Source organism: Osmerus mordax, chromosome 22, assembly GCF_038355195.1.
Source record: "Osmerus mordax isolate fOsmMor3 chromosome 22, fOsmMor3.pri, whole genome shotgun sequence".
In the NCBI taxonomy this organism is placed as follows: Eukaryota; Metazoa; Chordata; class Actinopteri; order Osmeriformes; family Osmeridae; genus Osmerus; species Osmerus mordax.
The window spans coordinates 2,708,586-2,735,865 of record NC_090071.1 but is presented as its reverse complement, the minus strand read 5'-3'; the positions used below and the strand labels follow the sequence as shown (position 1 = coordinate 2,735,865).

General features: G+C 50.6%; 3 protein-coding genes across 3 annotated transcripts in view; all 3 read left to right on the top strand.

The window, feature by feature from the left end:
• The window catches only part of LOC136965992 (microtubule-associated protein tau-like), a 42,185-nt gene extending 25,291 nt beyond the window's left edge, over nt 1-16,894 (top strand). Inside the window, exons 5-13 of the mRNA XM_067260325.1 lie at nt 290-364; nt 2,028-2,234; nt 7,948-7,997; nt 9,697-9,814; nt 10,588-10,901; nt 14,250-14,342; nt 15,572-15,653; nt 16,129-16,241; nt 16,560-16,894. Coding sequence (XP_067116426.1) covers nt 290-364; nt 2,028-2,234; nt 7,948-7,997; nt 9,697-9,814; nt 10,588-10,901; nt 14,250-14,342; nt 15,572-15,653; nt 16,129-16,241; nt 16,560-16,778 — 1,271 coding nt within the window. The 3' untranslated portion in view covers nt 16,779-16,894. The remainder of the gene's footprint in view (nt 1-289; nt 365-2,027; nt 2,235-7,947; nt 7,998-9,696; nt 9,815-10,587; nt 10,902-14,249; nt 14,343-15,571; nt 15,654-16,128; nt 16,242-16,559) is intronic.
• Nucleotides 3,571-7,160, top strand: LOC136966402 (microtubule-associated protein 2-like). Its single transcript, XM_067260907.1, has 3 exons — nt 3,571-6,256; nt 6,485-6,655; nt 7,003-7,160. Exons 1-3 carry the CDS (start codon nt 3,571-3,573, stop codon nt 7,158-7,160), a joined length of 3,015 nt encoding a protein of 1,004 aa, XP_067117008.1.
• A 2,454-nt stretch (nt 16,895-19,348) lies between the features above and the next one.
• Nucleotides 19,349-27,280, top strand: part of LOC136966444 (protein unc-80 homolog) — a 36,760-nt gene continuing 28,828 nt past the window's right edge. Inside the window, 12 exon segments of the mRNA XM_067260951.1 lie at nt 19,349-19,440; nt 19,882-19,930; nt 20,277-20,433; nt 20,686-21,014; nt 22,290-22,413; nt 22,654-22,718; nt 23,003-23,145; nt 25,816-26,059; nt 26,061-26,097; nt 26,406-26,539; nt 26,844-27,060; nt 27,214-27,276. Of these exon segments, the coding sequence (XP_067117052.1) occupies nt 19,349-19,440; nt 19,882-19,930; nt 20,277-20,433; nt 20,686-21,014; nt 22,290-22,413; nt 22,654-22,718; nt 23,003-23,145; nt 25,816-26,059; nt 26,061-26,097; nt 26,406-26,539; nt 26,844-27,060; nt 27,214-27,276 (1,654 nt within the window).

The following is a 27,280-nucleotide window of genomic DNA, read 5'->3' as shown; positions in this document are numbered from 1 at the left end:
TCTGTTGTGTGTGTGTGTGTGTGTGTGTGACTGATTGTCTGTCTTGGTGTTCTGTGATTCTCTGCCCTGTCAGACATCTCTTAGTTTGACCTCAGCGGGAGAGGTTTCAGGGAGGAAGACTGATGAAATGAGTCAGCATAAAGAGCATGACCAATAATCCAATCTGTGTGGCACAATGGGTGTAATGTAATGGTAGAAAGCCCTCTCTCACACACACACACACACACACACATCTGGAGTGTGTCTGTTCCCATCCCTCTGTTGTCTCCCCTGTGTTGTCTCTCCGCAGTGGACGATTCTACCAACCTGCCCCCCTCCCCTCCCCCCTCTCCATCCACCGAGCTCACTGGACCTATGGAACGAGGTAAACACACACACACACACACATGCCAACACACCATGCCCACACCCACACATGTTCACACACACACACGTAATCCCAGGCACACACACCTGCACACAGTTCCTCTCTGTGCTCACACTCCCAACCACAGAAACCTACAAGCGGTGAAAGGATTAGAAGATGAGGGTGTGTGTGTGAAAGTGTTTGAAAGTATCAAATATATCAAGAGATGAGAATAGCTCTCTTCCACGCCTGGAAAGGACTCAGGCACTTGCATGAGGCCACCACCTCCTCTGCTCTCGTCTCCTCACATTCCCAAGTTCCTGTCACCTTGTCTCTGTCACCTTGTTCCTGTCACCTTGTCTCTGTCACCTTGTTCCTGTCACCTTGTTTGTGTCACCTTGTGTATCTGGATGCTGCTTCCAGAATCCCTTGATCCTGATCCGTGCATGGTGTCTCTCAGTCCTCCTGCTGGTTCTCCTCTCTGGTTCTCCTCTCTGGTTCTCCTCTCTGGTCCTCCTCTCTGGTCCTCCTCTCTGGTCCTCCTCTTTGGTTCTCCTCTCTGGTTCTCCTGTCTGGTCCTCCTCTCTGGTCCTCCTCTCTGGTCCTCCTCTCTGGTTCTCCTCCCTGGTTCTCCTCTCTGGTTCTCCTCCCTGGTTCTCCTCTCTGGTTCTCCTCCCTGGTTCTCCTCTCTGGTTCTCCTCCCTGGTTCTCCTCTCTGGTTCTCCTCTCTGGTTCTCCTCTCTGGTCCTCCTCTCTGGTCCTCCTCTCTGGTTCTCCTCCCTGGTCCTCCTCTCTGGTTCTCCTCCCTGGTTCTCCTCTCTGGTTCTCCTCCCTGGTTCTCCTCTCTGGTTCTCCTCCCTGGTTCTCCTCTCTGGTTCTCCTCTCTGGTTCTCCTCTCTGGTCCTCCTCTCTGGTCCTCCTCTCTGGTTCTCCTCCCTGGTCCTCCTCTCTGGTTCTCCTCCCTGGTTCTCCTCTCTGGTTCTCCTCCCTGGTTCTCCTCTCTGGTTCTCCTCCCTGGTTCTCCTCTCTGGTTCTCCTCTCTGGTTCTCCTCTCTGGGTTATTTTAAAACGTCTCCCTGAATGTACTGCACATCCCTGAGCACCTGCTTATTTCTCTCTATATACATTTTTCTCACTATTTCTGTCTTTCTCATCCTCTCTTTCACTTTCTCTCTTTCTTCCTCTCTTTCTCTCTCTTCCTCTCTGTCTCTCTCTCCTCACGTCTCTCTCCTGTTGATCTACACTTGCTGTGGGTCACAGAAGTGCTTTCAGCTCTGCCCACTGCTACTTTACATTGAGATAAATACTTCACTAATGCTTATCAAAACTCAGATGCACCACTCGCATCTCTTCATCACTGCATGAAACAGCTTCACACAAAGCTTGTCTAAAAAACTAAATTCTTCTCTAAGCATGTATAGTATACACCCTTGCAGGATCCTGACAATGCCACAGAAAGGACATATTTAAACAATTATTATTAGTTACATATACATTCAAATGTCTTAGTGGTAACCTAAGTGTTGAATAATTCGATATCATACACCAGTTCAAAACATGATGTCACTGATTTGCTTCCATAAGGTCTTCAGTAAAGAGCTGAAAGTGTCTCGTTGGTGTTCCTCCATGTCCTCCTCATCCCTGTTATCCCTGTCTCGTCCACCTCCTCCCCTCCCTGAAGACGAGAGAGTAGAGGAGGCCCCTGCTCCCCCTGTGGAGGAGGAGGAGCCCCCAGACCAGCAGGAGGAGCAGCCGGCAGACAGGCTCTTAGAGCGGGCTGACGTTGTAGGAGAGTCCCAGGCTTTGCCCTGTCAGCAGGCCAAGGAGGGCCATGAAGCCCTCAATGGGGCAAACCATCAATCTGAGCAGGACACCACATCTCAGGAAGGTGTGTGTGGACGTTTGGATTTCCGTGTGTGTGTGTGCGTGTGCGTGTGCGTGCGTGTGTGTGTGTGTTTTTCCGTCTGTCTGTCCACAGTTGTCTGCATGCTTGTGTCTCGCTGTCCACTGAGTAGGCAGAAGGCCTTGCTGTTCTGTTGGGGGACAATGGCTGGCTGCCTGGAACAGCTAGCTGCGCTGTTTTTAATGTTACGTTGCTCTCCTTATCTCCTTGCTGGGTTTTTTGCTGAGGCTGCAATAACGGCGTGCTCATTCGCGAGCAGGAAAACCATGTTGTGCTTTTTATATCATCGATGCAGTGTTGTTACACTGCCAGCTGGTTGAACTGTCATCTCGCATCGTTTTGGCCAGCTGCATTGCAGTTTACCGACTTTGTGGTTTAAAATGTCAAGTACTGTTTATTGTGTTGCTTTGGGTCTGAAGAGATATCTGTTTAATTTGTTGCTAGCGTCATTTTCCTGTCATTTCATTTCAAACTTTGGGTATTTTATGTCTGTTTTCGTTGGTTTATAGATGCTATAGTTTTTTATCACCCTCATGAGGTTCAGTTGAATCCAAGGTTTTAACATTTTGTTCGTCAACTTCTTGACCATCTAAAAATGCCTATTATATTATTTTTTGGGGATCAAATTAAAGCATAAAAATAAGATAAAAAAAACACTGATAATTGGACTTCTATATCAATCGAATCTTTCCATTTCTTTAACGATAAATTCCAATGAATTCACTCGAAAGCAATCCATTGGAAATGTACCGATCACATTCCCGCCTTGCGTCATCGCCACGCTCCTCATGCTGTCATCTCTGCCCTGCACGCTAGCCATCCTGGAGCTGTTTCCCCCCAGTCCTCTGCTCCCAACACGGCCTGCTGTGTGCTGTGCCTTGTGCTTGGTGGAGACTGTCCTTGTCTGTGACCCCTAGCTTGGGGACCCAGAAGTAGGCTTTACGCGGCTCAGCCCCAGACTACTGCAGCTTTCCTTACAGCCCCGCAGCCGTGCCCAGAGGGATCCGCTGTGGATCTGACAGGAGAGCCTGCGACGGCAGGCGTTCACCCAGAGGGGGCGCCGACACAGCGCAGCCCAGAGGGATCTGCTGGGGATCTGACAGGAGAGCCTGCGACGGCAGACGTTCTCCCACAGGGGGCCCCGACACAGCGCAGCCCAGAGGGATCTGCTGTGGATCTGACAGGAGAGCCTGCGACGGCAGGCGTTCTCCCACAGGGGGCGCCGACACAGCGCAGCCCAGAGCTCCCTGAGAGTGAGAGAGAAACACCGGAGGGAGCAGAGAGGAGTCCGTCTCCTTTGCCGGAGGAAGACTTCACCAGCATGGTGTCCAAGCTGCACATGCAGGGCACCGGCACCACAGCAGAGCAGTGCCCTCTGGTGGAGGAGATTGAAAAGACAGCCAGAAGCATGTCAGCTCAGCTGAAGATTGAGGATAGGGGGGTTGGTGAGGGAGGTCCGGATGGGAGAAGTGAAGCTACACCGTGTAAGTCAGGAGAAGAACCATCGCCTCACGAGGAAAACAAAGACAAACTCGAAGAGGATTGTACCATCTCTGATGCTGAGGAGGCTTTGGACGAGCAGATTTTAAAGATCGGAAGTTACTCCAGAGATCCACCGGGGGCTTTGAAGGACGATGAGTCCGGAATGACTGCCTACTTTGAGACGTCTGCCCGAAGCTGTGCACAGGAACCAGAACGTCCGGAGGGTTACTATGAACTCAGCACAGCCACAGACCCTGGGGAAGCCAGGGGGGATGGTGCCGATTCCGACCCTGAAAGAAGACTGTGTACCAAAAGTGGATCTATTGAAACCACAGAAGAAGCCTCTATTGAAACCACAGAAGAAGCCTCTATTGAAACCACAGAAGAAGCCTCAGAGAACAAAGATCAGGAGACTAAGGCTTCCCGAACCAAACCAACACTGAAGCAGAGAAGTTTCTCTGTGAATATTTGCCTTGGTTCAGAAAGTCAGACCGGTCAGCAAGGCAAGTCAAGGGTCTCCTCTCTCCCAGATCCAGACACCTCAAGCTTCAGCAGTGAAAGTCCGGTGCAGTTGCCAGTCCATCCTGAATCTTCACCAGTGGAAGACCAGCCTCCGTTCCTCTCCAGGACTCCAGAGATAGCGTTACCCATCACCACCACCCCCAGCGGGCCTCCCGAAACGAAAACAACAACGCCCGGATTACCCTTCCTATTCAGTGAGCCGGCGACCAGACAGAGCAGGGATATCCCTGAGATGCTAGATCTGGCTGGTGTAAGGCCCAAATCAGCCCTGGAGAGGAGAGAGCTAGACCACGCGAGGAGGGGATCCATGCCCGTGGATATGTCCTCTCTGGTGGGCTGCTCTCTGGCCAAGCTGGCTCTGGATACCCAGGCCTCCAGGGTGGTGGGTCAGAGCCTAGATGTCAGGCAGGACGAGCTGGGCTACTGTGTGTTTAGTGAGTACTCCGCCCCCATGCCCTCACCTGCTGACCTTCACAGCCCCATGGAGACCTGCCACCAGATGTTCCCCTCCACCGACGTGGACAGCGAGGAGGAGCTGGGAATGATTGGGGAAGAAGGTGTGGAAGAGAGGCTGGAGACACGGCAGCCGGATCAGATGAAGAACATTCCGAACATAGACTGCTCGGAGACGCCTGGTACGAAAGCGGAGAAAGTCACCGAGAAAAAAGACGCTGTTGTGGGACTGGCCAAGTCGAGCGTGATCCTGGAGAAAGCCGTCCCCAGTGGTGTGAGACCGGACCGCCTGCGTATCCCGGCGACTCCGTCCAAAGAGCGCCTGACGGAGTTCCGCTTGGAGAGCGGACTCACAGAAGACATCAAGACCCAGGCCATTCCGGAGGTGGAGGTGGAACAGGACGTCTCTAGAGAGGCTTCCCCTGTGCCTCCTGACTCCTCCTTCACCTTCAACGCAGACAGCGAGGGGAGGCAGGCCTCGTCCCTGCCCAATGGTGCTCCCCCAACTCCCTCAGAGCCAATCCCTCGGGAGGAACCTCAGGATGTGGTCGGCCAATCAGAGACAGTTTTACACGTAGAGAAGATGAAGACAGTAGAGAAGCAGGGAAGTGAAACGTCAGAGTTGGAGACTTCTGGGCCGGACTCTCCGAGGGTCTTTGTGGTGACGGAACAGGAGAACCAGAAGATCGAGATGCCAACCCTGGAGACGTCTGGAGAAGGCTATGAAGAAGAGGATCCGTCTCCGGAAAACGAACCTGAATCTGAAACAGCTTCACCACCGGACGTCGTTATAGAAGAGGAGACGATAGGTGCACCTGAAGAACAATCCTTCACACCACCCAAGGACAGCACAGCAAACAAGCAGGAAGTGAGGGAGCCTAGAAGATACATATCAACTGTGACTGTGATATCTCAGGTATCTCCATCCATCATCATCATCCCCCAGGCCATGAAGGAGGAGGAGGAAGAGGAGGAGGAGGAAGATGGCGTAGATATTGAAGTCGCCGAGGAACAACAGGAAGTCATGGAGGAAGTCGAGAGCCCCGCGCTTTGCGAGAAACTGGGCGAGGAGAAAGAGGAAGTGGAGGAGGAGGAAGACATGGAGAAAGTGGAGGAGGAGGTGGTGGTGGAGGTGGTGGAGGAGGGGGCGGAAAAATGCAAATCTCTCTTGGCATCCTCAGATATGGTAGACGAATCCCATGAAGATGACGGGCACGCATCCTCACATGCTACGTCGGGAGAAAAGGTTTCCTCCCAGTCTCACCTCCCCACCACCTGTGACAGTGACCAGCCACCTCCCCAAACCCTGGAGGGAGGGGAAGACATGGCGGAGGAGGAGGTGGGGGTGGTGGGGGAGGTGGGGGAGGTGGGGGAGGTGGGGGAGGTGGGGGAAAGGGAAGAAGATAAGGAGGTGGATGTGTCTGTGGAGCTGGCTCAGAAGATGGAAGTGGAGATCTCAGATGTTCTCCAGCGTAATCCTGAGCCCAATGACGAAACCACCGTGGGCGACTCCATGCTGGACACAGACAGTGGCTGGTTGGACTCCCAAGGTACCACTCCACCCAGTGCACAGTCAAACGTTCACAGGTCAACTAGTGACATCACATCAGTTCAGTCACTGTTTAATTTCTCGTCCCTAAAAGACACTTTTGAACCACTGCACCTAAGAAACATCAGTCCAGAGTCATTCTCAGCTTATCGCAGCGTGTCTTTGAATGTGTGTCAGACTGGGTATGAGGAGATCCTCCTGTCCTCCTGTGCTTGTCTGTGTGCTGCAGATGAGGACAGGAGCATAATGTCGGAGCTCATTGAAGCTCTGCCTGAGACGCCCCACAAGAGTCCCACCAGGACCCCCTCGATTGAGACAGCGAGGCCCAGCAAACGAGCCTCGGGCCCGGGGAGGGGTCGGAGCGGCGCTCCCGAGGACAAGCCGACACGGAAAGATCCAGGTTTTCACCCCAGAGAAGAGCTCAGGAAGAGAAAAGGTTCTTGTGCTCCTGTGTCTAGTGTGCTTGCATCCAAGACGTCTATGAATGTATTTTTCACTCTACCACTGTAACCACAATAGACAGATTTTCAAAGCAACGTTATGTATCATTCAGGTGTTAAAGGCTGTGTGTACTGTATTTGTCACAAACAAAATGATGCTTAGATCCCTTGCATTTATTTCTAACCTCGCAGCAAAGAGGTGTCAATTCTGTGTTTCCACTGAGTAACCTTTCTTTAGCATAGCCCATGTAACCTGTGACCTTTGACCCCCCCACCCTTGTGTGACCCTCTCTCTCCTCTGTACTAGTGGGTATAAAGAGGGTGGAGCACTGTAAGGCACTCCTGTGTCACTCTCCATCGCGGAGAGGCGTGGTCAGAACTGCAGCGAGACAGCCTAGAACTGGTCCGCACCACGCCTCCGCTAAACGCAAGACCCCAGGTGATCACCCGGTACCGGGGCACTGACACCTGCTGGGGGCTGTCTGTGTGCATCAGCTGGCTAACCTCGCGGGCTTGGAGACGGATGGCTGCTTTGGTCATTTTGTCTTTTGTTTTGCCCATATGTACCGACATGGTTTTCCCTTTTTACGTGTGGTTTGAACTTCATGTTTTTATTTTCCTTTGATTGTTGTCGTCCATGTTTTTGCAATGGATTCTTGTTTTTATTTTTGTTTCAGTTCATCCCAGCTGGAGAGCTCTGTGTTTGTAGGCGGTGCTGTGTCAGTGAGGCCTGTGCGCTGCTCTGGTTGTGTTTGGTGAGCTGCCCCCTGGCTTGCTCCTGTGTGTAGTGGCTGTCTGGCTTCTGATCTGACTCGATTTACGGATGAGTGTGGTCAGGAACCAAAACAAAAGTCCACAATAAAAATGCTCACGCAAGATTTTCAATTCGAGTCATGTGGCCTGTTCCATTTTCCAGTTTACGCAATAAGCCAGGCTTGTGTCAAGGAAAGTAAGTGACATAAACCTGGATTAGTCGGTGAACTCGCTTTATGGAACAGGCCCCAGATGTGTTTGGGTGGGTGTTCAGTGGTGTAAACTGCTCTATATTCACTGGAAGTAGTCAGTTACTACACACATCCTTCCTGAAAGGGTCTTTGCGTCTGGATGGAAAACTGTAAAGAATTCAAGTGCTTCATGCTGCTGTTGCGACCGCTCATTGCTACTGATAGGTGTGTGTGTGTGTGTGTGTCTTTCCTCGCTGACAGCTTCCCCTTCTGGCCACTTGTGACATTTCCTCTCCCTCTGTCCCCAGAAGGCAGGCAGCCTCTCAGTGTGGCCCACCAGTCAAGGGACAGGACCTCTGTGAGTACCTCTGTACCCCCCTCTACCTCTGTACCCCCCTCTACCTCTGTACCCCCCTCTACCTCTGTACCCCCCTCTACACTGTACCCCCCTCTACACAGTGTGTTAGCTGTGTGTTGCCCTCCACAGCCTGTTCAAGCTTAACATGCTCGCCTCCCTGCTCTGGTCCAACGTTTCATCTCCTACTTAATGTATCTTGTCATGATCCGCTTTTCCCATACCGTGTTCCTGGTTTAGCTCTCTTCGATTTGTTGATTCATTTATTCACCTGTTTTGGTTATTTCTACAACTCCCACTTTGGCCGTTCCCTCCCGTCATGGAGGAACAGAGATGCCCGTAGCTTGTTTAATCCTTTATCATCTCATGACGTCTGTCCTGTTTCACTGTCTTTCACCTTTTTTTTACCGTTTCTTTCTCATGTCTATCTGTCTGTCCTTCCATCCATACCCATGCCCATCTGTCTGTCTCTCCGGCCCACCCTGTCCCCCACCCACCTACAACCCTGCTTCCTACCCCCCTAACCCCCTACCCCCCTCCCACCCTGCTTCCTACCCCCCTAACCCCCTACCCCCCTCCCACCCTGCTTCCTACCCCCCTACCCCCCTACCCCCCTCCTCCCTGCTTCCTACCCCCCTACCCCCCTAACCCCCTACCCCCCTCCTCCCTGCTTCCTACCCCCCTACACCCCTAACCCCCTACCCCCCCCTCCCACCCTGCCCTCCTACCCCCCTACCTCCCCTGCCCTGGTGGGCCTCCAGAGCCCGACCCGAGCCCTGCTCTTAAAGATGGCCTGCCAGCGCAGGGGGGTGGCCGCCCTCCCCCCCCGCCCCGGCTCTGCCTGTAGCCTCTCTAAGCGCTGCCCTCTAGCTGAGAAGGAGGCGCTTGGGCCCCGGCCCTCCTCCGCATGTTCCCGCCAGCCCCCCTCCCTGCAGAGGCGGGGGGAGAAGGTAAGGCAGAGGCAGAAGCAGCAGGTGTGGAAGTTCAGCTTCAGACCCAGACTACCAGGGAAGACCCAGACTACCAGGGAAGACCCAGACTACCAGGGAAGACCCAGAATACCAGGGAAGACCCAGACTACCAGGGAAGACCCAGATGACCAGGGAAGACCCAGAATACCAGGGAAGACCCAGACTACAAGGGAAGACCCAGACTACCAGGCTATTTTTCATGCCAGGAAAATATTTAGTGTCCCAGGGCACAAAATAAAATACCAGGATGTCCTGTTACATCCTGAAGATTTTGGCGGAAACAAGGGTACTCTAGCAGGCCAATCCGAACATGTCTGCACAAGATCAAGGTGTGGGTATATGACTATGTATTAGTATATCTCAATTGTGTGCATACCAACTGTATGTACTTTGTAAGGGCAGCTACAGGACCTGCTGGTCTGTACCTAGCAGAGTTCTTAGGGTTAGGCTGGTGACACTAGCTGTCTGACTGCATATAGGTGGGTCTTGACTTTCTGAACCTGAAGTTCAACACCTCTGGATAGAATAGAAGAACACACATACAACAACATGCCCTCTAGTTCACTTATCACTAGGAACCCAGTATGGAAATGTATCTGAGCAAATACGTCCAGAGCACATTCAGAACTGTCCCAGTTTCCTCATCCCCAAATCTACAGTCAGTATGATATTGGCCTTGATTTCTCTGTTGCGTTTGTGTTTGTGTGTGCGTGTGTGTGTGTGTGTTGCAGGAGGGCACCTATCGGAGCCCAGAGAAGAGGTCGTCTCTGCCCCGGCCGGCCCACTCCCTGACCCGTAGACCCCCCCCTGCAGAGCCTGACGACTCCAGCGCCCCCCGCAGACCAACCTGTAAGAGCAGCCTTACACACACACACACGCACATTCTAACACACACACATGCATCCATACACACACGCATGTGCACGCACTCATACATGCAAGCACGCACCCTCTCTTTTTCTCTCTATCTCTCTCTCATTTATTATCAGTGGTTTTCTTGCTTTAAGTCTGTCGGTGTTTCTAGTAACCATGGGATACACTCGCCTACTGTGACCTGATATAATGCCTAACACTAATAACTCTGTATCTAAGTCTGGGATTTCTACCTATTTTCCGGACATGACAATCCTATTGTGCACACATCACCCTCCTCCCCCCTCTCCTTCCCCTTCTCCTCCTAACTTCCCTCCCCCTAACCTCCTCCCTCCTCCCCCCTCTCCTCGCTCCCCTCCCCCTAACCCCCTCCCCCCCGTAGCGATCCGTACAGAGCCCAGAGCAGAGAGCCGTCCTGGACGTGCACCTGGTGTGGCAGGTAAAGACACCATCCTTCTCCGGCTGTCACCTCCCCCCCCCCCTCCCCCGCGCATGCTCTGTCAGTCGGCCATCTTGTCTGTCCGATCTCCCGGCAACAGGCCAGTGGTTGGCATGGTGAGCACTCCTCGGGCTCTCGTGGTGTTGGTCAGCAGGGCTGACGTGTGTCCTCATCAAGTCTGAGTCCGTCTAGTTCTGTTTCTCACTCCCTTCTCACCTGTACGTCACCTCCCTGTGACCTCTGTCTGACCTCCGCATGACCTCCATCTGACCTCTGTCTAACTCCCCCCACCCCCCCGCGTCCCCGCCAGGCACGGACACGGCCCGGTCCCGTTCGGCCCGCAGCGGCACGTCCACCCCGGGCTCCACCGCCGTCACGCCCGGCACGCCGCCCAGCTACTCCTGCCGCACGCCCGGCTCACGCACCCCCGGGAGCCACACCCCCAAGACCCTCAGCCTGCTGTCCCAGGAGAAGAAGGTGGCGGTGATACGCACCCCGCCCAAGTCCCCCTCCACCACCCCCAAGCAGCTGCGCGTGCTCAACCAGCCCCTGCCCGACCTGACCAACGTCAAGTCCAAGATTGGGTCCACAGACAACATGAAGTACCAGCCCAAAGGAGGCCAGGTAAAGACCACACGGGGGGGTGGAATGGTAGAGATGAATATCTAGCTTCAGTTCTCTCTTTTTGTTTTTCTTTCTTTCTCTCTTTCTTTCTCTTTCTCTTTCTCTTTCTCTCACTCTTTCTGTTTCTCTCTGTCTTTATCTCTTTCTCTCTCTTTCTCTCTTTCTCTCTTTCTCTCTTTCTCTCTTTCTCTCTTTCTCTCTTTCTTTCTCTTTCTCTCACTCTTTCTCTCTTTCTCTCTGTCTTTATCTCTTTCTCTCTCTCTCTTTCTTTCTCTTTCTCTCACTCTTTCTCTCTTTCTCTCTCTCATTATCTCTTTCTCTCTCTCTTTCTCTCTTTCTCTCATTCTCTCTTTCTCTGTTTCTTTCTCTCTCTTTCTCTTTCTCTCTTTATCTCTTTCTCTCTTTCTTTCTCTCTTTCTCTCTCTCTCACAGATTATTCTCTCACTCTTTTTTCCCTCTCCCACATGCTCTCTCTTTCTCTCTTTCCCTCTTAGTCACTCTGACATTCTCCCTGTTAATAACCTACACACACATGCACAAATACATACTCCCTCTCTCTATCCCTCTTTCTCTCTCTGTCACTCCATCTCCGTGTCTCTCGTTATCCCTTTTTCTATCTGTCCATCCTTCTCTCTATCCCTCCCTCTCTTTCTCTCTCTTTCTATTTCTGTTTCTCTCAAAGCTTCTCTTCTGCGGTTGACTCTCCATCCTCCTCCTCTCTGTCTGCTGTCGTCACCATCAGTCTGGGAAAACATCCTTACCCTGTCCTCTCTCCACCCCCCTCCTCTCTGTCTGTCTACCTCTCTGTCTGTCTTCCTCTCTGTCTGTCTACCTCTCTGTCTGTCTTCCTCTCTGTCTGTCTTCCTCTCTGTCTGTCTACCTCTCTGTCTGTCTTCCAGTGTCCACGTCACCACATAAATTTCAGGAATGTCTTCGCAACGCAGTTTTAACAATAACATGACGGAAAATTGACACACATGTTACATGAACAACGGAAATTATACCGTTAAGTTGGGTCAACGTGGAGTTTTTAGCAAAGCCTGTGTGGGGTGTGAAGTCGTCTCAGCCTGGAGCGATGGTGACTCAGCCGGCTCCACCATCTCCTACTGTTTCTATCTCAGCCAGACAGAATTGGCCACAGTCGCTGCTCTCATTCAGACAGCATCCCAGCTTTGTCTTATTCTAACAGGGTGAGAATATTAGCCGGCACATCCAGCCAGCGCTCCATATCTGCTGTTCTTCACCATGACCAGCCTCTGCTAGCTGTGAAAGCAGGGGATTCATCATTCTGAACACACACAAATACATGCGCACGTGCACGTACACCCTACACACACACACACACACACACACTCACAGACAAGGGAGATGGAAGAATGGGAGTTTTAATGAGCTGTGGTTTCACAGTGGAAGCAAAGCTCAGAGGGAGAAACAGTAGCCCGGACTGCACACACACACACACACACACACACTGCAATATCAATGGGATCATAGCTGTTTTAGCTTATTTTGCAATATGGTTTTGGCTTGAGCAAGGGGGGGAGGGGGGGCAAAGCACAGTGATCATTGTGACTGTTGATCAAAAGGTTGCAAGATTGAATCCCCTCCACCCCAGCATCTCATTCAGGAGCATCCGCCAAATTAACATATTACATTATCATCATAAAACAAACCTGCTGGACCGGTTTGGTTGGTCCAGTGCCGTGCAGTGAGTAATGTTTTTGAGGGATTTTTGTCTTCGCTTTTACCTTTTTTGGTACCTCTGGTAGTTTGTCTTTGATTGACCTTGTAGACATTTCTGCCATACCAGCTGGAAAACATATGCACACCAGCATGTTTGTGTGTGTGAGGCTGGTCTGCTACGTTCTCTGTACGGAGAGATACACTCCTATTTGTTTCATTCATAGTCATCCTCCATTCCTCCGCATCCATGTTTGCATCAAGCTCAGATTTTTCCCTGTTTGTTTCACACACAACACAGATCACCAATCAGTCTGCATTTCTGTTAACACACTGTACAGAACGGCATGCCTTGTAAACACACACTAATGTTTAATGTATGGAAGCAAATCAGTAACATCATGTTTTGAATTTTAAATGGCATTGAATACTCAATATTGAAATGTAATATAACTTAATATTTCGTTTAGAAATATTATTTTTTTAAATCTGATCTAAAAATTTAAGGTTTGGAAATGCAGGTAGTTTAAATTCGAACAGAAAATTTCCACCTCTGAATTTTTCACCTCCAGATTTTGCGGATCAATTTATTTCTGGTCGGATTTTTGGGATTTTAATTTCACCATTCGAATTTGAACAGCTTGAATTTCTGAAACTTGAATTTTTGTTTATTGAATTTTTGCCATCTGAATTTTACCGTTTGAATTTGAGCAACCTGAATTTCTGAACCTTGAATTGTTTAATCAGATTTTTTTTTTACATTGAAATAAATTCATATTCCAATTTTAAAGAAGTGAATTCAAAACCAACACATTTGGTTGTATTACATTTCAATATTAAGTATTCAGTGCCTTTTAAAATTCAAAACATTATGTCACTGATTTGCTTCCATACTAATGTATAACACACACACACACTAAAATGTAAAAAACACATTGACATTTTTGTGGATTCTGACTCCCACACCTTAAGATGGAGGCATATATTTTTCATGTTTGATTTTTTTAGATTCAGATTTTAAACCAGAAGGTGGACTTCAGTCATATTCAGTCAAAATGCGGCTCCAAGGATAACCTGAGACACTCTCCTCGTGGGGGCAACGTATGTACTGCTTTCTCTCTCTCGCTCGCTCTCTCTCCCATTTTTTCCCCACAATCCTTTCTTCTGCTTCCCTGCAATTCTCCCAGCTCATCATCCAGTCCCCGTGCTCTCAGGACACGTTTCTGTATCCCTGCTATCCTGCACCAACTGAGTGCTGAACAGCATCCTGGGATATGTAGTGTTTGTGTTGATGATTCTCCTCAGCAGGGCGAAAACCAGAGAAAGACCTCATAATAACGTTAACTCGTGGACATCCGGTGCCAGCTGGCTACAGCAGTCATTAGGAATGTGCAGCAAACACAGTGCTCAGCCTCAACCTGGGGCCTTGTGGATGTGTGTGTGGATGTGTGTGTGGATGTGTGGATGTGTGTAAGGATGGTGTGTGGGTGTGTGTGTGAGGATGGTGTGTGGGTGTGTGGATGTGTGTGAGGATGGTGTGTGGGTGTGTGGATGTGTGGGTGTCTGGATGTGTGTGAGGGTGGTGTGTGGGTGTGTGGATGTGCGTGTGGATGGTGTGTGTGTGTGTGGATGTGTGTGTGACGGCGGTGTGCTGTGTGTCCTCCTCAGGTGTTTATTCCCAGTGTTAGGCTGGACTTCAGCCATGTCCAGTCTAAATGTGGCTCTCTGGACAAAGTCCAGCACGCAGCGGGCGGGGGAAATGTGAGTGTTTCTGCAGTATCCCCTCACACACACACACGCGCATGCACGCACGCATGCACGCACCTTCCCCCCACACACGTACTCTCTCACACACACCCAGCTGCCCACACACGCTCTCTCACACACCTGCCCACCCACACACACACACAACTTCTCCACCAACACTTGCATACTCACTAACTGGCCAGTAGGGGGCACTGTGTTGTGGGGAGTTACAGTGACATCTGGGATCAGGCCACATCGGTGTTTCTGTGGCTGTGTTTTGTGCCTTAGCCGAAGTGTGTGTGTGTGTGTGTGTGTGGGGGGGGGGGGGTCCGTCTCCTAGATGAAATGTTGTTCTGTTTGGCTACGGCACAAATCACAGCTGCGTCATAGTAACTATTCTACAGTTTCAGAACCTCTTTTTCTGCATGAAAGGTTTTCACAGCTAAACAGCGTTTCTTTCCTCACCCCATCACTGTTGAGGTGAAGATAAACGACATTCTGATTTTAAAACTGGGCTCTCTGATCTATCACTAAGTGTCTGTGGTGTCTGTGTTAATGAGTCTGCCTGCTACTTCACGCTGTAGAAACTGTAACCCAGTATCCCTCTCCTGGAAACACACCCTTCCGTTTGTCTGTGTTTGTGCGTTTTCTGTTCTATGTTGCAGCCCTAACTAACAAACATTTTTCATCCACAGAAGCATGAAGAGGCTCTATTGGGCCTTGATTTACAGTACCCTATTATATAATTTTGATAAATGTGATTATCTCCAGATGACTTACTGTTCTGTCAAGCCTGTCAAACTATCATGGGTCCTACTAATCTGACTAGATTCCCATGTCGTTTCATCAGCAACGATTCTGACATTTGCTCAGTCTATGATCCTGCTGTTGCTTTTACAGATCTGTACCTTCCTAGTTCTCCACAGCTGACAGTTAAACTGCTAAACAGCGGAGTAGATTAAGTGATAAATCACGACTGGCTCTCTGAAGTCCATCAGAGCTGCAGAGAATTCAGCTTCTCTTCCTATGAAGCAGTAGCACACCACATGGACACTCGTCGACTGACCCCGTCCTCACAGCACCTGACCCCTCTAACGCCCCTCTCCTCACAGCACCTGACCCCTCTAACGCCCCTCTCCTCACAGCACCTGACCCCTCTAACGCCCCTCTCCTCACAGCACCTGACCCCTCTAACGCCCTTCTCCTCACAGCACCTGACCCCTCTAACGCCCTTCTCCTCACAGATCCAGATTCAGACCAAGAAGATCGACTTGAGCCACATCACCGCAAAATGTGGATCGATGTCCAACATCCGTCACCGGCCAGGTGGGTGTCAGGTGGCTGAGCGGTTAGGGAATCGGGCTAGTAATCAGAAGGTTGCCGGTTCGATTCCCGGCCGAGCCAAAAATTACGTTGTGTCCTTGGGCAAGGCACTTCACCCTACTTGCCTTGGGGGGGAATGTCCCTGTACTTACTGTAAGTCGCTCTGGATAAGAGCGTCTGCTAAATGACTAAATGTGTAACTGTGTGTTAGGTGACGTAGACAGAAATCTTGACAAGGTTTGGTTCCCTATGTAAGATCAGCATCTCTCTGTCATCCTCTGAATACATCGACATACTGTATACACACAGCATCTGAATACTTCAACATACTGTATACACACAGCAACTGTTAATTGCTTAAGTGTTAATTTAACACTATGAGTTTCATTGCACTTTTACAAGTTTTTGTAGGACCACTCTCATGAGATGTTGTTATTTGGTTTTCTCGTGGTCCTGCTTCCTGTGCGGATGACCACAGGGGGCGGGAACATACGTATCGACAACGTGAAGCTGGACTTTAAAGATAAGGCTCAGGCCAAGGTGGGATCCCTGGATAACACCGCCCACACCCCTGGTGGAGGCAACATCATGGTGAGATACTCGCTGATGGTTGATTGGTTGATTGGTTAGTTGATTGGTTGATTGGTTGGTTGATCAATTAATGTATTGACTTCTTAATGTATTCATTGATTCTTGGATAATTGGTTTGTAAAACAAACCAATTGGGTAGTACACACATTATGATGATACAATGACAACACCATTATTTTTTTTAACTCAACACCCTTCACCCCTTGGTCTTTACCAAGCACCTCTCCTGGATCTTCCTGCTTGTCTTTAGCAGATGGCTGGCGTTCCCAGGAGTGCTCCCAGCCATACAGACCCTCACCCCACTGCCTCTGCTTTCAGATCGAGAGCCACAAGCTGACGTTCCGGGACACGGCCAAGGCGCGTGTGGACCACGGGGCGGAGATCGTGGTCACCCACTCCCCCGGGGGCACTGGCGGCACCTCCCCCCATCGCCTCGGCGACCTGTCGTCCACAGGCAGCATCAACCTGATGGACTCCCCCCACCTCTCCACCCTGGCCCAGGACGTCACCGCCGCCCTGGCCAAGCAGGGCTTATGAGTCCGCTAGCTGGCCCCCTCCTCCATTACCTGCCTCCCTTCTGTGCTAGCTGCCCCCCCTTTCACTTGCTGACTCCTTGTTGCCCCTGTACTCCCCTGGATGCCCCCTCCTTTCCTTAGCTATCCCCCTCCCTCCCCTAGTTGCCCCCCTCTCTACCCCTCTCTCCCCTAGCTGTTCCCCTCCCCTAGTTTCCCCCCTCTCTACCCCTCCCTCCCCTAGTTGCCCCCTAGCTGCCCTCTCCCTCCTGAGCCCCAACATCCCAGCTCCTATAAGCCCCCCCCCCCCCACACACACACACACACTTGATATTTAAACTTTTTTTTCTTTGTGTTTTTGTCCAATTCTATCTGTCCTTTGCTTGATGGCCAGTGTACTGAGATACTGAGACAGGTCGAGCGATGTAGCTAACGATGCTAAAGCTAACAGGGTTGTAGCCAGGGTGGACATGGCCCGTCATACCCTCTATCCCACACCATCTGTTAGCTTCTCTGAGGCGGCTGGTCGTGTTGTGATGGACTCTGTAGTGCTTCAAATGTTCATTCCAGCCCTCCCAGGGGAACCGGGTTCCCCCGACCGCATTCCTTTCATGTGGTACTGTACGTGATGAGTCTCTGTCTTGGTACTGTAGACGCTAAGATGCATCAGGAGAGAGAGCGTTGATCTATAGTACCGCAATCTGTAACTGCAGAAGATGACCGATGTGATGTGTGTATTAGCAGAAATGTCTTCTTGGTTTTCTTGTTGAGGCGTTTTGTTTTAAGTACTGTGTATCGTTTACTGGTGTTAAAATGTCAAACTAAATACTGTCTGTCTGTCTGTTCTTTTTTCACTGTTGTTTCTTTTCTTATTCATCCCCATGGTCTCCATGGTGTCGAACACACAAGACAACCATCGCTATCCTTACGCTATGCCAAGGCTAAAATGCTAAAATGCTAGCTTTCCAATAAAACAATGTCACCCACAAACCATTGGGCTGCTTGTCTGGCTTAGTGACGTGAGGATAACCTTCAAGTAGTTCTGTGATTGACCTAATGTTGTTATGCTGGCATGGTAAACGCCTAGAATCTTTTTGCAGAGCTCTCCCAATCACACACACACACGCAGCACTATGTAGATCGTTTTTGTGTGACATCAGTAACCCTAGGTTTTTTTTCCCTTTAGTCTAGATCTCCCCTTTGTATGAGGCTGTGGTCCACTTTTATTTTGCTTCGGTATGTCTTTTACCTGCTTTTGGAGCTAACTGGCCGTATGTGAAGTATACCTTGACTGAACACAGGACCCTGAAGACACTGATAGGCAGACTTAAGTGGAAAGTCTCAAGCTTCGTATCGTCTTTTAAAAACATTCCATAAAAAAAGCAGCTATTGGATACACTGTGATGCAGGACCAGAGGTAGGACTGTTTAACGTAGGAGACTTTACGGGAGAACAAAATGGATGTTTTGAAACAAGTGGAAAGACGTATTGCACCTGTTTGTGGAAATGTTTCAGATTATTCTTTTCTCTGTCAAGCGTTATGAACCTCCATTCCCACCCCACCCCACCTTAAACTCCAACCCCACCCCCACCCCACCTGAAACCCCACCCCCACCCCACCTGAAACCCCACCCCCACCCCACCTTAAACTCCACCCCCACCCCTTCTGAGTATCTTCTTTTTCTTTTTTGTTTCCTTCAGTGTTTTATGGACCCCCCCCCCCCTCCTGTATTTAAGAGTCCATTTTAGATGTTCACGCTATGATATTAATCCAGTATGAATAATACTGATGACAAATCATGTCCAGGATAACAATTGGAATAAAGGAAATACAAAATACGAATTTAAGTGTGATTTGCTTTTTTGGAGCAAAACAATGACTAATGCACAGCATTACACTGGAAGCAAGGTGAGAGTGAGTGAGTGAGTGAGTGTGTGAGTGTGTAAGTGTGTGAGTGAGTGTGTGTTTGTTTGTTTGAGATGCAGATAGAGAGGCACAGAAGGAGGTGGAGGAGAGTCATAAGGTTGTCTGCAGTGTGGAATCTGACCGTATTTCTATGAATAAGGGTGTTTTAGGAAGCAGGATTGACATGTTGACTGGATCCTTTCAGTGTTTCTCCTCTGGCCTCCTTCTCACACCATGTAAATGTATTTTGCAGACATGGGGATTTTAAGGTAATTAAACAACCTGTTGGTGCAATTCAAATGGGGATTATGTCTCATAAAGGCATCCGGAGAGAGATTCCACTCTGTATGTGCTGCGTGTGTAACGTAAACCGATTAAAGGGTTTTGTTTCTGTGGTTTCCCGTGTCACTTGCTCTCTTTACACTGCCTACACCAAACCGGCTGATGTTGTCAAGGGAAACATCTGTTCCGTGTAGTCATTGGCTCCTGCGTCTTTAAGCTCGCGTTCGCCGATGATTTATTACTCTGCCGCTGTTCCGAGGGTGGTGCTGGAACCGGAGAGCTGTCCGCCGCCGACACTTGCAGCCATTTTACACAAGCGGAACACAATCATGTCGTGAGCAAAGCGGCACATCACCTGGACGGGACAGACCCAGCCACCGCGTCTGGTCCACGACGAAGCGGTCAAGATGGTGAAGAGGAAGAGCTTGGATGACTCCGACCAGGAGTGTGGAAATGGAATACCGTTCCCTATCCAGACCTTCCTGTGGAGGCAGACTAGGTTAGTGAGGGGAATTGATAACAGGTGTTTGCCGCTGTCGAACCGAATAGAGAAACCAAGGCAACTCACCCGCAAATACAATGTAGAAACGTCGTTTTGAACAGTAGGCCTATGTGAGATAACACGCAACATACGTTTTTCTCTCATTATCCCCGTGTATAGACCTTACATTTTAAGCGAGCATTTCACCCTGGTTCAAAAATGGTAATTGAGGAAAAATATTGTTGGTGTTAAGACGTTACGACGATGTCACGCGCGTGAAACAAACAGCCTAAATCAAAGCCTACATTACTAATGATAATATTCATTCTTTATTTGCTAAATACCTGACCTCGGATATGAGCATTTAGACTATAAATAGTAATTGAGATTAAGCCTTTTGTAGCCTACACCTCTCTTTTAAGGTTCTACATGTTGTAACTGGTTTGATCATGTTTCCAGCGCGTTTCTGCGACCGAAGTTGGGGAAACAGTATGAAGCTTCGTGTGTGGTAAGGCATTTACATAATACCATAACTCTGATTTGATTAAATAATCGCTCACTCTTGGTCCGGTCTAATCTGATCCTAGCAAACGCACCTGTGAATCAGGAGAGCACTTTTCTAATTGCAGTTGGTAAATTCGAATTTTTAACATCGAGGTCAAAACCGTGTATTTGTAGCGCAGTGATCCTAAATGTCTAAATGTAGAATCATGGACGAAAACAGAAGGAATCTGAGTATATTGAGAGCAAGCTCTGCAGTCCGACACCCCTTTGCTTGTGGCCTTATTGGGCATTTGAGCAGAAACAAAACGTCTTTAGATTCAGTCTCAGTGACCACTTGGCTCGTTCCCCAGTCCTTTGAGCGCGTGCTGGTGGAGAACAAGCTGCACGGGCTCTCTCCCTCCCTGTCGGAGGCTATCCAGAGCATCTCACGCTGGGAACTGGTCCAGGCAGCCCTACCCCACGTGCTCCACTGCACCTCCATCCTGCTGTCCAACAGGAACAAGCTGGGTGAGCGCACAGTCATACACACACGTGCATGCATGCAGACACACGCATCCATGTACACACACACGCATACATACACAAACATTACACACATGCACACACACACGCCCATTCATGTACAAACACACACACCCACAAACATTACACACACGCACACACACACACGCTCACCCAAATGATCAATCCCTTTCAACAGGACTAAACGCACCATCGACCCATCGACCACCTCTAAACTCTGACCTTTGACCTCCCCAGGTCACCAAGACAAGCTGGGCGTGGCGGAGACCAAGCTTCTGTACACCCTTCACTGGATGCTTCTGGAAGCTGCGCAGGAGTGCCACGAGCCCAGCCTGGGTCAGGGCTGGTCCGGAAGCAGCAGCGCCTTCCTCCAGCCCCTAGGCAACCAGGGCTCCCCCCCAGGCCCAGGGTCGGGCTCCGGGTCTGGGACGGGCTCGGGCCTCGGCCCCCGGCTCGGGGGCTCTCTGGAGGAGGATGAGCACGCTCGCTCCAAGCTCTTCTACAAGAGCATGGCCACCGTGGAGCTGTTCGTGTTCCTCTTCGCTCCGCTCATCCACCGCATCAAGGTACGCACAAGGACAACGCAGGGAAGAAATGAAATGGTGGGGATTAATATGTAATACCAAAATTTTTTAAATCTTACTGAAAACATTATTCAGGTATCTTATCCCTCTATTTTCCAACTCTCAGCTAAACTGCAATATAGAGGATGGTCATTTGATTTCCCAAAACATAACTCACCACACAAAAGTAGTGGTTGCATCAGGAGAGAGAGCGTTGATCTATAGCACCGCAAGTGGTTTTAATAAACCATATAGCTTGACTGAACATCACTGTAACATAGACTATGCAGCTTGACTGAACATCACTGTAACATAGACTATGCAGCTTGACTGAACATCACTGTAACATAGACTATGCAGCTTGACTGAACATCACTGTAACATAGACTATGCAGCTTGACTGAACATCACTGTAACATAGACTATGCAGCTTGACTGAACATCACTGTAACATAGACTATGCAGCTTGACTGAACATCACTGTAACATAGACTATGCAGCTTGACTGAACATCACTGTAACAAAGATCGTATAGCTGCTGTCTCATTGATCTGTGTGCAGACGAGCAGGGTTCCTGTTCTCTGGGGAAGCTGGTGATTTCATTCTGAGTAAATAGAGTTTCATTGTGTGATTTGATTCAATTACTCGCCTTGGAAACACAAGTATACGTGCTTCAGAGTTAACTCTTTCTAGATTTAGCTCTGGGTACAGCTCAGTTGTAGAGCTGTTGACTGCAGATCAAAAGGTTGCAGGTCAGGGAGTCAGATGGCTGAGCGGCTATAAATCAGAAGGTTGGGTTCGATTCCTGACTGCAAAATTACTTTGTGTCCTTGGGCAAGGTACTTCACCCTACTTGCCTCTGGGAATTGTCCCTGTACTTACTGTAAGTCGCTCTGGATAAGAGCGTCTGCTAAATGACTAAATGTAATGTAAATGTATCTCTCCCTTGTCTTAACTTGTATCTTTCCTCTACACATGTCCTTCCTCTCCCTCTCTCTTTCCTCCCCCTTTTTTCTCCCTCTTATACTATTTCACTTCCTGTCTATTGCTATATCCCCCCCTATCTCTCTGTCCCTCCCTCCCTTCCTCCCCCTAGTGGCAGGTAATGTAGTGGAGGAGCCTGATATCCACCTGATAATAAATGACTAAATGTAAATGTCTGATTCCCCCTCACATGACGCTTTAGATATAAAATGTTATTACAATTTTCTGAATGCGCCTGGAATCTGCACTTAGGCTTGTTTCCTGTGTCAACACGACCATGTGTCTTTCCTCCAGGAATCTGATCTGACCTTCCGATTGGCCAGCGGGCTTGTCATCTGGCAGCCAATGTGGGAGCACCGTCAGCCGGATGTTCCCGCCTTCTTTGCCCTCATCAAGCCAGTGAGAAACATAGTGACAGGTGAGTCAATCAAATCCAATCAAATTTAATATATATAGCCCTTTATTTGTGTAGAATTTTTTTTCACATGCATAGCCACATCGGGCTTCACATACGGCCTGTAGACCTGCACCTAAATTAAAATGCAGTCGTGGACACAATCTCTCTGCACATATCTGTTGTAAACCACTGTCTGCAATGAGCTTTTCCCTGAGCTGCTGCAGCTAACTGCTTATCATCCATTCTCTTCATCCTCTCCAGCGAAAAGGAATTCTCCCGTGAACAACCAGCGCAGTCCCTGTGGACCCAGGAACCCTGGCCCCATGGTGAGAGCTTCTCCACTTCCCCTCCCAGCCCCCCTTGCTTCCTGTCCTCCCCCTGGGCTGCTCATATTAATTAGCAGAGAGTTGGTGCTGTTATCCAGGGTCGTGACCTCCCCTGAGCTTACTGTATGAGTGTAAGATAAGCAGGGGCTGGGAGAATGTAGACTGGCTCTGCTGTTCTGTTCTGTTTTCTTCCATCTAACCTCTTCCCTCCTCTCCTCTGCTGTGTCCTCTCCTCCACTCTCCTATCCTCCTTCCTGTCCTGTCTTCCTGCCCTCTGCTTATAGGGATTCCAGGTGGTTTGTGAAACCGCCCAATCAGATTCATCCTCTCCAGGTGCCGGAGAGCAGAGATGTCGCCGCGGCAACTCTGTGGAGAAAGGCGGGCCCTCACAACAGCCCCCTCTGCTCAAAGGCGTCTCCAAAAAGAAGTGAGTAGAGCCTTCCCAGCCTCCCAGCCTTAAATCCTCCCAGCCTCACATCCTCCCAGCCTCACATCCTCACATCCTACCAGCCTTAAATCCTCCCAGCCTCACGTCCTCCTAGCCTCACATCCTACCAGCCTTAAATCCTCCCAGCCTCACGTCCTCCTAGCCTCACATCCTACCAGCTTTAAATCCTCCCAGCCTCACGTCCTCCTAGCCTCACATCCTCCCAGCCTTAAATCCTCCCAGCCTCACGTCCTCCTAGCCTCACATCCTCCCAGCCTTAAATCCTCCCAGCCTTGCTACCCTCTACCTGCCAGCCTCCCTGCCCTCCTGGCCTCCCAGTTATCACAGCCTGCTTTGCCTGCTGTTTCCCAGACACCTCTCTCTCTAACTAGGCTAATTGTGCTGAAATAATGTGTCGTATGTCTGTTACTGGCAGTTTCCCGCTCTCCGTCCGCCAATGGCAGGCCTGGCAGTCCTCTAGCTTCAACTGACCCCAAGCCCTGGTGCCCAGCCCTGGTGCCCAACCTGGGCCCAGCCCTGGTGCCCAGCCCTGGTGCCCAACCTGGGCCCAACCTGGGCCTGTTGTGGGGCAGTGATCAGGCGCTAATGTGTGAGGGAAGCATCCTGCGAATACGAGCGATGTCGACGGTCGCTTGGTTTCCACGGTGACAGCGTGTTGGTGTTAGAGAGACACACGTTCACGTTCCAACAGGCCAGAGTCCCTTTCTTATGACATCACAGCAGTGCTGACTGGATGAGGTTGAGATGGTGGAGGGTGGTAGGGATGAGATCAGCCATGGCATATGCCTTAGCCAGTAGTATGTGAATCTAAATAGACTCCTCCCACAGACCCAAGCCTGGCCCCTCCCCCATGCGTGTTCCCTCCCCCAGCTCTCTCAAAGCTCTGAACAAGAATCTCAGTGAAAACAGAAATACAATCTCATGTCTATATACAGACTGGCTGTAGGCAAAGAGCCCCTATGGGGAAGCTGCACTGTGTGTGTGTGAGGGGGGGGGGGTGTTTGCACATCAAACAAAGGGAAATTAATTGCTCCCCAGTTATCACAAGGTTTTGTGTGCGCATGCGCACGTGTGTGTGTGTTTTGGTGACTGCTGATGAATGAGAAGCCTTATCAGGAAGGGTGTTAGACTCTAAAGGTGAATCTAAACCAAGATGTTCCGTGTGGCCTTGAGAGCGTGATTCACTTCCTGTTTAACTCTCTCCTCGTCGTCTCACTTCCTGTTTAACTCTCCTCGTCTCACTTCCTGTTTAACTCTCTCCTCGTCTCACTTCCTGTTTAACTCTCTCCTCGTCTCACTTCCTGTTTAACTCTCTACTCGTCGTCTCACTTCCTGTTTAACTCTCTCCTCGTCGTCTCACTTCCTGTTTAACTCTCTCCTCGTCGTCTCACTTCCTGTTTAACTCTCTCCTCGTCTCACTCCTCGCCTCACTCCAGAGGCTGCATCATAGCCTGGCTGTCATAGCTCCGCAAGGAGGCCCGTTTTTTACTCAGCTCTGCAAGGAGGCCCGTTTTTTTACTCAGCTCCGCAGTGAGGCCCTCTCTGACTGAGAGCTCCGCGAGGAGGCCCAGCTTTACTTTTCTGACGCCTCACACTCCAATCGCAGCCTCCCCTTGCGATGCTGATGCAGTTTCCATAGTAACCCCTGCTGCAGCCCTGTACGAAGTCGGGGGCTGGGCTGTCTCTGGGGACAGGTGTCGTCACATTGTCTCCACGGCAACCTGACAACACCGGCTGTCTGCCTTCTGAGGAAGGGAGAGGACGGGGGAGGTAGGAAAAGAGGGAAGGATAGGAAGGGAAGATGGGGGAAGCGGGGGGTGGAGGGTGTGTGTTGGCTAGACAGTGAAACGCAATCCAGCTCCTCCCTCTCCTTCTCCTGTTCTCTCCCATTGATTCACGTAGATATCGACCGGTTGAATACCACAGTCAAGATTAAATGCCTCTCTCTCTCTCCCCTCTCCCCCCCCCCCCCTGCTCTCAGCATAAATCTCTCCTCTTCTCTCTTAAAAGAGGTTTCGTCAGTCAGCGGGGAAGGATTCACTGCAGGTCTGTGACCTTCATTCCCTCGCCTGCTCTGAGCAGCAGCTTATATATAGTGCTCTCACGTCCATGCTGGCTCCGGGCGCTCCACAGGAACACACACGGCTGGAGGCCTCTGCCGCTGTGTTCACCAGCTCCTTCTGATGCATTATTCACCTGCTACTGTGGGGAGCCGGAGGTGGAGGGAATGTGAGGGTGTTGTCTGAATGCAGGAGGCTGTTATAGTTTGTTTTGTTTTTTACAATGGGTGGAAAAGACACAGGGCCCATTACTAGGATTTTTCCAGCGGTTTTGTTTGCCCATGAATCTATTAAATGATTGTTGTTGTGTTCTGGATGATTGCTTTGTGATTTTACCCCCCCACCCTCTCCCTCCGATCCCTTCCTTACATTTACATTTAGTCATTTAGCAGACGCTCTTATCCAGAGCGACTTACAGTAAGTACAGGGACATTCCCCCGAGGCAAGTAGGGTGAAGTGCCTTGCCCAAGGACACAACGTCAGTTGGCATGACCGGGAATCGAACTGGCAACCTTCGGATTACTAGCCCGACTCCCTCACCGCTCTGACTCCTTCTCTACCTCCTCCTCCATCACCCCCCCCCCCCCAGGACCTCAGCCCCCTCCGGCCTCCCTGTCTCTCTGGCCCAGCGCGCTCGCTACGCCACCTACTTCGACGTGGCGGTGCTGCGCTGTCTGCTGCAGCCCCACTGGACGGAGGAGGGCGTCCACTGGGCCCTGATGTTCTACCTGCAGCGCCTGCGGCAGATCCTGGACGAGAGGCCTGAGCGTCCGCCCGAGCCCCTGGCCACGCCCCTGCCACGCCCACGCAGCAGTTCCATGGTGGCTGCCGCCCCCCTCCTTGGTGAACACTCACAAGACGCAGGTGCGAGGCTGTCGTAGCGTTACTGGCACCACCAGTGTTACTGGCACCACCAGTGTTACTGGCAGCACCAGTGTTACTGGCACCACCAGTGTTACTGGCACCACCAGTGTTACTGGTGGCATCACTAGTATTGCTAGTAAAATTGTAGATGACGCTATGTGAAAATGTTGTGGATATTCTGCCGTTTATGTGAACGTGTTCATCTGTGTTCGCGTTTGATCGAGCGGTCATTCGAATCCAGCCAGAACACGTTTCAGTATATCGGTGACCTTGACAACGGTCCCGTCTTCACTGGTGCGTGTTCACGTTGTGCAGACATGAGCCTGAAGTGTAATGAGGAGGGCAAGTCTCTGAGCTCGGAGACGTTTGCCAAGGTCTCTCTGACCAACCTGCGCAGGCAGGCTGTCCCCGACCTCTCCTCCGACCTGGGCAAGAACCTCTTCAAAAAGGTCAGGGAGCGTCGCCATGACGATACCACACCCCAGCCAGACATGCCCCCCATGTAGTATGAAGGCAGCTTTGATTTGTTAAGAGGAGTCTTTCTCCTACCTTCTCTCTTTCTCCCCACTCTCCCTCTCACCCTCTCCCCCCCTCTCTCCTTTCTCCTTCTCCTCTCTCCCCTTCTCCCTCTCTCCCTCTCCCTCTCCCTCTCTCCCCTTCTCCCTCTCTCCCTCTGTCCCCCCCCCTCTCCCTCTCTCCCTTTCCCCCCTCTCCCTCCCTCCCCCTTCTCCCTCTCTCCTTTTCCCCTCTCAGTTTATGAACCGGAGGGATGACCGGGAGAGGAAGGGCTCCATCCCGTTCCACCACACAGGGAAGAAGCGTCAGCGTCGCATGGGAGTCCCGTTCCTGCTCCAGGAGGACCACCTGGACGTGTCTCCCACGCGCAGCACCTTCTCCTTCGGAAGCTTCTCGGGCCTGGGAGACGACCGACGCGCCTTGGAGCGAGGAGGCTGGCAGGCCACCATCATGGGTCGGTTGTCGATCAATTTTGTTACTCAGTTGCTTGTTTGCTGGTCAGGTTGTTTGCTTGACGGGGTAGTCGGTTAGTTGGTTTTGTTGGCGGATCACACGTTGTCGTCTGATTGGCTGACAGGCAACACGTTGTCGTCTGATTGGCTGACAGGCAAGTTCACGAGGAGGGGGAGCTCGGACACGGCGGCTGATGTGGACAGTCTGAGCGCCAAACACTC

What these genes read in the sequence shown, in the direction of transcription:
- LOC136966402 (XM_067260907.1), top strand. Translation starts at nt 3,571, where the DNA reads ATGGTGTCCAAGCTGCACATGCAGGGCACCGGCACCACAGCAGAGCAG. An exon ending in TGGCTGGTTGGACTCCCAAG is followed by an intron (nt 6,257 to 6,484) that starts GTACCACTCCAC and finishes TGTGTGCTGCAG; the next exon opens with ATGAGGACAGGAGCATAATG. An exon ending in GCCGACACGGAAAGATCCAG is followed by an intron (nt 6,656 to 7,002) that starts GTTTTCACCCCA and finishes CCTCTGTACTAG; the next exon opens with TGGGTATAAAGAGGGTGGAG.